General features: G+C 37.5%; 1 protein-coding gene across 3 annotated transcripts; it reads right to left on the bottom strand.

Moving 5' to 3' along the window:
- Positions 1–3,497: 3,497 nt before the first annotated feature.
- On the bottom strand, positions 3,498–10,628 carry LOC124878861. 3 transcript variants are annotated; one of them, XR_007040875.1, is made up of 4 exons: positions 4,616–6,606; positions 4,341–4,386; positions 3,986–4,122; positions 3,498–3,709 (listed from the first exon to the last, which is right to left on the bottom strand). XR_007040875.1 is itself a non-coding variant. In XM_047383028.1 (3 exons), exon 1 carries the CDS (start codon positions 9,762–9,764, stop codon positions 8,268–8,270), a length of 1,497 nt encoding a protein of 498 aa, XP_047238984.1. In that variant the 5' UTR covers positions 9,765–10,628; the 3' UTR covers positions 3,498–3,709; positions 3,986–4,122; positions 8,188–8,267. The 3 variants fall into 3 exon arrangements, 1 of the variants encoding a protein (XP_047238984.1); XR_007040876.1 differs by lacking the exon at positions 4,341–4,386; XM_047383028.1 differs by lacking the exons at positions 4,341–4,386; positions 4,616–6,606 and adding an exon at positions 8,188–10,628.
- Positions 10,629–10,842: the final 214 nt, after the last annotated feature.

Consider the following 10,842-nt stretch of genomic DNA (forward strand, 5'->3'; position numbering starts at 1 on the left):
GCTTTTTTGTTACTGGTTTTAGAACTTGTAATATTTCAGTCTTTCTTTCTCCTACTATTGTGCGGCCCCCTGCGCTAAGATTATGACCTAAGTATTTAACCTCAATTTTACACAACTGAAGTTTATTTTTACTAACTTTGTGTCCCTCTTCTGCTAAATGTTTTAATAATGCTATTGTGTCATTTTTACAGGTCTCCTCATCAGGAGAGGCTAATAGCACATCATCAACATATAGTCAACCCTGACTACCTCCTGGAGGGTCAAACTTGGCCATACTTGCACTCATTTCCTGAAAGTATATAGTTGGACTTTCACAGTAACCTTGAGGTAGTCTGGTATAAGTATATCTTTGTCCCTCAAAGGTAAATGCAAACCAGAACTGACTATCATTCCTGTTGATAGAGCTTGTTTTTTAACTGGAAAAATGGGGGTGTTACATGGTGAATCCTCACATTTTATTATCACCCCTGCAGTTATTAAATCCTTTATTACTGGTTTTATTCCTTCACGAGCATCATATTTCAAAGGGTATTATTTATTCTGGGCCTGTATTCTGTTTTTGCTCTAATTTGAACAGGTAATGCTCCTTTACTAAAACCCACATCAGTAGGGTCTGTTGACCATAATTTATCAGGGACTTCATTCAAAAACTGTTCCTCCTGTTCAGTAAGGAATATTTCTCATTGTTGTTTTGTATGCAAATGTATCCCTTCCTGCACTGTCACTGTCCAAAATAATAATTCTCTAATTAATCCTGTGGATGCACTAGGTTCTGTATTCATTATTGTTACAAACCAGTCTGTTACATCTTTTCCCCTCTGCACTATTCTTCTCATATCATGCTACTTGAGTTATTTATCCTTGAATAAAGATATTTGTGGAGGTGACCACATGTTGCAGAGCTTCCTAGTGTCTTCCTCTAACACTACTTCAGCAACTGACGTACTCTTCCTATCTGTATAAACATAAGTTACCATGACTTTTATAGGGGTTACTTTATTTAATACTTCTTCATAAGTGTTATCTTGTCCAGGAGTATTTTTATACCACATGGTAATATGTAGATCATCTGGTGTCATCTGATCTTATAGTTGAGTAATAACATTTCTTCCTTCTGTTAGTAAAGCTGTCCCTACGTCTAGGGGTGGCTTATTCAGAACATCCAGTTAATAGTGATAATAAGGTGGTCCTACTCCTTTTTTTAACATCAACACCCTGATGTGTATTTGTCTGTAATCTCCTCTGATCACTCCTCTCTGACCCCTGCGGTTTTTGTCCTCTGCCTCTAAATTTTTCTCTTCCTCTGTTGTTTTAATATTAACTTCTTCTTCTTGCTGAAAAAAAAGGTGTTGCCTATTTATTTATTTATTTATTTTTCCTTCATATCTTTTTCTGCATGGAGGGCATGATTTACATAGTCTTCTAGATTTGCTGTGGGGAACCCTATAAAATATCTCTTACCCAGGTATTAATTGCATCCCTGGAACCAGCATGTAGTGCATTTTTTAACTGCTGTTAATAAGCTCCTTGCTTATTGTAGACCACTATGTATTTTAAACATTTTGTCAGTCTAATCCTATATTCTTCAAAAGGTTCTTCTTCTTTTTGTTTCACTCTGGCTATTAAAAAGAGTAAAATATTTTCTAAGGTTACTCAAAGAAAAACCGTGTCATGCCATGAACCTCCGTGACACGCTGTATCAACAGCCTTCAGCGTCTGAAAACAATAATAATAAAAAATAAACACAAATAAAACATACATGAGGTACAGCCATGGTGGGGATGGATTTATTCACCAAAGGGACTCATTTTAGTCCATCTTATCTTGTCAAACCTCATCAGATCTTTGGTACAAAACAAAAACTTTCCACCTGCTCTTTACTCCCTTTCTTCTGTCCTGCTTTTCTACTTTGCCAGTCCATCAAAAATTACTTCTTAGCCCTCTGACCTTTTCTGCTTTCCACAAAAACGTCCATTCTTATCTCCTGCATCACATCTCTCTCTTTTTAGTTATTTTTAAGCAATAATCTACATCCTCATCTACATTACTGCTTTGTCCATTTTTCTTAAATCACGTTTACTTTTAATGTACTTTTAATTATTGCATCCTATAGATCACCTAATTTTTTAGAGTTTAAACGACCATCATAATGATATGTGGTTATCCATTTATCTAAATATTTAATTTTAATATTTTAATTTGATCCTGTGCTTCCATAAAGTTCCAATCTTTACATTATTATTCATTTTTAGTGTATTTAAATCACCCTTTTCCCATTTCTTTGATTTAAATTTGGTCCAGTATATAAATACCTAGGGTATTCTAAATGCTGGATTATTCTGCTCAGTAGGGTGACAGAAAAATCTCCTTTTGTGGTAATTCTCAGTTCAACTCTTTCGAGTGGAGAAATCTTGCCTTTGCTTCCACAAAAGTTAGTCACTTACAATCCCACTGCTTTGGTATGAGGTAAAACCTAGTGGTTTAAATCCGACATTTATTTATTTATTTATTTATTTTATTTATTTCACATACACACATTTAAACGTGGGTTTTTTCTTAGTATTTTTTGTTGTTTAAAATACTTAAACGCAGACTCCGCCGTTCTGGAAACACGGAATTTTAGTATTACTTTCTTAATACTTAAGAGGACTCTGTCGTCCCCTATAACCTCGGAATTTTCAGTATTTTTACTAATACTTTAAGCAGGACTCCGGCGCACTGCTGTTACCTGTCAGTGCCTAGGTTCACAGGGTTTCACTTCACGCAATGACCCCCAGTTATTCGTCACACTTTTGTTTTAAATCCAGATTCAACTCACCACTTTGTCCTCTCTTCTCTCTCTCAGAGTTCTGTCAGCCGTCAGACTCCAGCAGGCGGGCCGAAATCCAGTCCCTCAAAGGGTCTGTGTGTCTTCCTGTTGAAAACAGCCGTGCGCACGGCCTTTTCCTGGAGTCTACCGACCCGCTGGAACCATCAGGCGTAGTTGGAATCCGGCTCTTCGAAGGACCAAATTAATGTCAGGTTTAACCAACCTAACAATATTTATAACAACACAAAAAGAAAAGAGAGACAAAGTATTAGTTTCTTTTACTCGCTTTGCGAGGAGAAACGGTCAAGATATGCTCAGTTACAGATCTGAACAGCATCTGTCCGCCTCCTCTTTTTATTGTCTTTCGGGGGTCCCTAGTTTACAAAAACATTGTTCTCTAAAGGATGGGGGAAAACAACAACTGCATCGTAAACAGGTCATAAACAGCTTTATACATTAACAACACATTTCCCACAGTCACCTCCAACTTGTAGGGTCAGTTGTGCCTTTTGTTGAGTGTAATCAGCCTTCATCTTTATGACCTCCTCAACTGGACTGCTTCCTTCTCTGCTAGTTCAGCTCCTATTTATGATCTTTGCCTGCAGACAAACTCACACATCCTTTACTCACACATACATTATGAAAAGTTATATAATCAAATAGTCAAGTTAATAAATAGGAGAAACTATAAGACAAATCTTTATTCAATTATTCCAACACAATCCACTACAAGCCACTTCACCCTATATTCAATAAATGCATTTCATTTTCCCTCAAATAATCAAAAATCCAACCGCATTTTTAAGTCAGAATGTGTGTTGAAAGATTTAACATGGACTGCACTCCCAGTCGGTTGTGTAATTCCTCCGTGTGACCACTAGATGGTCTTTCTGAATGAACCTGTTTTAAAGAAAAAAATCAGATGAAGTTCTGTCAATACTTTGTGTTTTGCCAGAAACACGGGACTTGAACCCAGCTTTATCTTATTAATTCGTCAATTAATAAGTGGAGACGCCACGCTCAGCAATATAAGGACTTTAACCTTTGGCCTTTGACCTAAAAGGACATTTACAGTTTTGCAGAGTAAAATGACATTGAGAATGAACTGACACCTGGATAATTTAGGCTATACATAAATTCATTCGGCAGACTTTAATAAAATAGGCTCTACCTGACCTTTTAGAAGATGTAAATGGGCGCCCGGTGTCAGAAGATCTTGTCTGTCACTCTCTGTTGTCCACGTCGGGGGTCACCAAATTGTTGAAGTTCCTCTTTAAAGAGGAACTTCTGCGCGTTCGTTTATTCACCATAACCTGGAGGAATTACACACATTTAGAATAAATCACACGGAGACAGCTGTATTAAAAATACATGGACCAGGGAGATCTCTCGTTATCAGACCACACACCGAGACGACTTCGGAGCTTCTCCCTGGGCTCATTGCTTTTATTAAAACACACATGAAACTGGGCAGCGCCCTGTTTACAGTTTTTTCTCACATATAGTCACGTATACACATTTTCCTGCCTACCATATTAGGACATGTTCCTGTCTCCCAGCACCTGCACTCGTATCTACTGATATAAGCAGGGAGTAAGTCAGTCTCTACTTTTTTCACACACTCCTTCAGCTCTCAGTATTTTCTGCTTCATCACACTCAAGGCCAAGTTTTGTGCAATAACAATTCTGCAGACCACAATGTCTTATACTAACAGGTTATACATTTTTTTCCCACACTGGTTATGAACATAGTGATAATGATGCACACATAATATATCTCCACAACGGCCAGTAAAGTTTTCCTACCTCAACAAAAGGGACACCAACACCAATTAGATCCAATAACTTCTCATACTGTGGACATCTGGTTTGAAAGGATAAAACAAAATGGACTGGGAAAGGGGGTTAGGCTGTTACGTTGGGTCACATATGATAATAATTTTGAACCAGGAAGGAATTATCACAGATTTAAAATCTGGGAAAACAGAGGAATAACTGCTATTTATACTATAATTAAAGATGGTAAAATTATGAGTTTTGAAGAATTAAAAGATAAATATCAACTGGAGAACGCTAACTTCTTTCAATACTTGCAGCTCCGAGATTATTACCTTAGAGAAATACAGAACTTTCAGACATTAGATGGTTTAGTTAGCTGTGTGATTAAAACCTATAAAGGAATTAACTTCAAGGAAATAACGTCATTACATAAAACATTAAGAGAAAATACACCAGCATCTACCATATATATATAAAAAAAATAACTGGGAAAAAGAAATTAAAATGGAAATATCATCTGAAGAATGGCGAGATATGTGTATAAATCAGGGCACAACAACAAACTCCACACCCTGGAGAGAGTTTGGATGGAAAAACCTTTCTAGATTTTTTATTACACCAAAGATAAAGAGTAAGCAAACCAGGTCTCATCTTACATGCTGGAGAATGTGTGGAAATATAGAAGCAAATCATACACATATATTCTGGACGTGTCCAAAATGAACCATGTTTTGGAGAAATGTGAATCTTATAGTTGAAAGAATATGTGGGTACTCAATACCAAAGGATTTTAAGTCAATGTATCTTGGAAACCTGGAATAATGTGTTGCGAGAGAAGATGTGTATTTGGTTAAGATTCTGTTAATCTCTTGCAAAAAAGCCATAACAAGAAATTGGTGTCAGATATCAGCTCCATCACTAAAACAGTGACTGAATATTGTTAGGGATATTTATGTGACGGAGCGAATGACCTTCATTCTCTTATTACAAGAAGACATTTGTATGGATAAATGGGAAAAATGGACACAATATGACACCCAAGAAGAGACTTAAGGAACTTCAATATTATTTTTTAAAGATTTTTATAGATCCTAGACACCTGCAACCGAGATGTTTTTTTTTTCTTGTTCTCTTTGTATTACTGTTCTTATGTTCAATATATATTCACTGGAAGTTATTTCCACGGATAAGGTGAGAGACCTTTAGTAGGCCTTAATATTCTGGAAAATGTCTGATCTATATGTATTTGTCCACAGAAAATGAGAATAAAAAATAAAAGTTAAAAAAATATATATCTAAAGGCAAGACCCTTCAAAAATAAGCTTTGTACAACTTAAAAATAAAAGCAGGAAAACATCTAGCAAGCTGGAGCCTCATACCATTTCAAATTTTAGCTCAGGAGTTGAAACAGTTAAGACCAATATCTTACCAAGATTATTTTATCTCTCAATTTCTATTCTAAAAGCTATGGACAAAAACAATGCTGGAGCTTTGGACACAATGGATAAAAGAACAGAAATCAACCTGGTGTGTGGATGACCCAGACTTTGTGTAAAAGTAAATTCTGTCTACATAAAAGAATAACATTCTTGTGTGAAATTTATAAAACTGATAAAACTATGCCTGAAAGAAAGTTTTTTCTTTGAAACAATTAAATTAGTTTTTTCTTTCTTTGTTACCTCCAATTCAATTTAATTCAGTTTTTTAAATTATTTATATAGCGCCAATTCACAATACATGTCGTCTCAAGGCACTTCAGGGTTTGGCATGGTGCGGGGTTGTTTGGGAGGTTAGATTCAACTACTGTTAGAGTTTGGCCATTTTAGAATGGGCTATGTGTAGGGGTACTAAGTAAATGATAAACTGCTAAAGTTTGTCTATGTAGAGTCCAATGATGGTCATTGTTATACTAAAAACCACAAGGATTCGGATACCTCTCTCTGTCAGACTGATTATAACCATTGGAAAAGAGAAGAGGTCATACAGGTAGCAGAAATGGAGGGTGTGTTTGCACCTCAACCATAACTGAACCTGTTTAGGCTAAACCTGACTCCCCCTTACTCCATCCAACAGGGAGGGAGGAAGACGGAGGTAAAAATAATGAGAGAGTGTTGTTTCCTGTTGCATTGTGTGAGAGGATTAAAATGGGCTAAATCAATTCAATCGAGTCATACAGATTCCAACTCAGGTTCATACATTTCAATTAATCCTAACTATTGAACAGTTACAAAGGTTTTTCTTAAAAGGGACAAGCCGGAGCACCCGGGGGGAACCACATATTGAGATAGAACATGTAAACATCACAGGAACTTCCTGGGTTTTGACCCCAGGATGTCATCTTAAACAAGCGAATGTTTCTTACTTCATCATTGAAATGTAAGATTACAAAGGTTTTTCTTAAAAGGGACAAGCCGGAGCTCCCGGAGGGAACCACATATTGAGATAGAACATGTAAATATCACAGGAACTTCCTGGGTTTTGACCCCAGGATCATCTTAAACAAGCGAATGTTTCTTACTTCATCATTGAAATGTAAGATTACAAAGGTTTTTCTTAAAAGGGACAAGCCGGAGCTCCCGGAGGGAACCACATATTGAGATAGAACATGTAAATATCACAGGAACTTCCTGGGTTTTGACCCCAGGATCATCTTAAACAAGCGAATGTTTCTTACTTCATCATTGAAATGTAAGATTACAAAGGTTTTTCTTAAAAGGGACAAGCCGGAGCTCCCGGAGGGAACCACATATTGAGATAGAACATGTAAACATCACAGGAACTTCCTGGGTTTTGACCCCAGGATCATCTTAAACAAGCGAATGTTTCTTACTTCATCATTGAAATGTAAGATTACAAAGGTTTTTCTTAAAAGGGACAAGCCGGAGCTCCCGGAGGGAACCACATATTGAGATAGAACATGTAAATATCACAGGAACTTCCTGGGTTTTGACCCCAGGATCATCTTAAACAAGCGAATGTTTCTTACTTCATCATTGAAATGTAAGATTACAAAGGTTTTTCTTAAAAGGGACAAGCCGGAGCTCCCGGAGGGAACCACATATTGAGATAGAACATGTAAACATCACAGGAACTTCCTGGGTTTTGACCCCAGGATCATCTTAAACAAGCGAATGTTTCTTACTTCATCATTGAAATGTAAGATTACAAAGGTTTTTCTTAAAAGGGACAAGCCGGAGCTCCCGGAGGGAACCACATATTGAGATAGAACATGTAAACATCACAGGAACTTCCTGGGTTTTGACCCCAGGATCATCTTAAACAAGCGAATGTTTCTTACTTCATCATTGAAATGTAAGATTACAAAGGTTTTTCTTAAAAGGGACAAGCCGGAGCTCCCGGAGGGAACCACATATTGAGATAGAACATGTAAACATCACAGGAACTTCCTGGGTTTTGACCCCAGGATCATCTTAAACAAGCGAATGTTTCTTACTTCATCATTGAAATGTAAGATTACAAAGGTTTTTCTTAAAAGGGACAAGCCGGAGCTCCCGGAGGGAACCACATATTGAGATAGAACATGTAAACATCACAGGAACTTCCTGGGTTTTGACCCCAGGATGTGTAAATTGATTCACCTTTTATTTTGCTATACATTAAAATGGTTTGGATCAGGCCACAAGCACATACATATTTTAAAGTAGATTTTCTCAGTACTTCAAGTGTTGTTCTGCATGTCATACAATCTTTGCAGACATTCACTTATGATTCCTAAAAAAATCATTGAACCAATGGTGAATATTATTTCAAGAAATGTAGATTGGATGGAACCACGGTTCCACAAAGCAATCTCTTCAGGTTCTTGTCCCTGAATTGGTTCTGCTTTCTCCACTGGATGAGTAGATTGTGCTTCTGCTGTGTGTCGTTGATGTCTGACGCCTGAAAGTCCTGGAGGGTCTGCCTCTTTGTCTCTTGTATCATCTGAATCCTTTGACCTGTCCTCACATGCTGGATTTGCATGTATAAGTGCCTCTACTATGTGTTGATGATATCTGTCACCTGAAAGGCCTGGCGGGTTGGCCTCTTTGTCTCTTGTATCATCTGAATCCTTTGACCTGTCCTCACATGCTGGATTTGCATGTATAAGTGCCTCTACTATGTGTTGATGATATCTGTCACCTGAAAGGCCTGGCGGGTTGGCCTCTTTGTCTCTTGTATCATCTGAATCCTTTGACGTGTCCTCACATGCTGGATTTGCATGTATAAGTGCCTCTACTATGTGTTGATGATATCTGTCACCTGAAAGGCCTGGAGGGTCTGCCTCTTTGTCTCTTGTATCATCTGAATCCTTTGACCTGTCCTCACATGCTGGATTTTCATGTTTGACCACCGCCTTTTTGCCTCCTTTCTTTTTGTTTAAATCTGGATAATCGATTATTTCCAAACAACCATCTTCGCCAGGAGGCAAAATACTCTGGTCCAACTTTATTGGGCTTACATCATCTGATTGAGAGTGCCCCAAATATTTTTCAAGGTCCGGTTTGAAGGAATCAAATTGCTTTTTGATCTTAACAATTTTTTCCTGGAATGAATATAAGCGTTTTATTACCTTGTGTGTACCCGCTTTCTTCCCACACAACAATGCGAGGACCCCAGGTTTTAGTTTGTCTTCTAACTCCACAATCTCTCGCAGGTAATTTTCTTTCATCATCATCAACTCTTCAAGCGTACCTTTAGCCTCTCTGACAGCATTGTTCAGTTTATCTTGAGATGCAATTTTCTTATTTAGAGACACAATCTGTTTTTCGTAAACAACTTTTTGTTCCTTAAGCAGCTTCGACTGATGTTTTATTTCATCGAGTTGGGTATTCAACACAGTTTTATCCTTCAATTTTTTGTTCAAAGTTATCACTTTTTGTCTAAGTTCATTAGTGTTTATGGTTCTATTTTCCAGTTCTTCTGTTGCTGCAACGGTTTTCTCAATGATATCCTGCTCCTTTTCCAACTTCTTACACAGTCTGCCGTATTCTTTATTTAACTGAACTTCATCTTTGTTCGATTTTCTCCATTTCTCGTAGCTTTCTTTGTGATCGAATTTCTTTTGAAGTATTTCATTCTGTTTTAACAGTTGTTGGATAGTCTTGTTATTCTCTTCTCGTATTTTATCTGCATTAAGGAAAATAGTTCCAAAGTCTCTCGACAAACAGGTAAACATTTTGAGATTTTTCTTACGGTTGAAAATGAATAGCTTAAGAGCAAAACGAACGCAGCCAACTTGGGGGATCGCAGTAGAATGATGAGATCTCTCAGGACGTCCAGAAATCTAAAGATGAGTTCATAAGCTTTGTGACATCATCAGTGCCTTTGATGATACTGTTGATGTCACATAAGCTTTGTGACATCATCAGTGCCTTTGATGATACTGTTGATGTCACATAAGCTTTGTGACATCATCAGTGACTTTGATGATACTGGTGATGTCACATAAGCTTTGTGACATCATCAGTGACTTTGATGACACACATACACACACCCACACACTTTATTGTGTTCCTTAACGTCTTTGTTTTGATTTAAAATAATTAGACGCTGCGTTTGTTTAAACTTTACTTTCTGAACTGAAATCAAATGTCTGCTGTTACTCCGGTTCTTCAGAAGTAGAGTTTAGCCATGGCCCGCAGGAATCTTGACTGAGCAGCCAGCTGCAGAACTTCCTCTGGATTGCCGCTGTTCAGTTCCGTCTGTCTGATCTCCTTCACCTGAACAGGTGGAACAAATCACCATCACTGTGGACATTGTCACAATAAAATCAATCTGGGCCCATATTCACAAAGAATCCTAGGACTAAAAGTAGTTATTCTAAGAAAAATGTTAGAATTTCTCAAAGACGATTTTCCCTCTGCTTTCTGGTGCTGAAGGCAGAGGCAAAGACGCATTAGAGACTAAAATACACCCTTTAATCAAACTTTTTGACAGGTGACCTTTGACCTTAAGGGGGGTCATGGAGTATTGAGAACAGGTGGTGTGAGGGGTGTGTCCGAGGGGCGTAACCGTGGATGCTGATTGGTTGTCATCATTAGGGGCGATACCTTAAATGAACCAATAATAATACAGGGGTGTGTCTAAGGGTGTTATTAATAATCTGTGTGTTTTTCAGGCGTTAATACATCTAAAAAAGACATGCATCCTTTTATATTTTTAAAGGTATAATCAACTTAATATTAACCTGTCACATGAAATCCTAATAAAATGAACTGTGTAACCTGACAGAATTGTAAGTTCATTTTGCTTTA

Source organism: Girardinichthys multiradiatus, chromosome 13, assembly GCF_021462225.1.
Source record: "Girardinichthys multiradiatus isolate DD_20200921_A chromosome 13, DD_fGirMul_XY1, whole genome shotgun sequence".
Classification (NCBI taxonomy): domain Eukaryota; kingdom Metazoa; phylum Chordata; class Actinopteri; order Cyprinodontiformes; family Goodeidae; genus Girardinichthys; species Girardinichthys multiradiatus.

What these genes read in the sequence shown, in the direction of transcription:
- LOC124878861 (XM_047383028.1), bottom strand. Translation starts at nt 9,764, where the DNA reads ATGTTTACCTGTTTGTCGAGAGACTTTGGAACTATTTTCCTTAATGCA.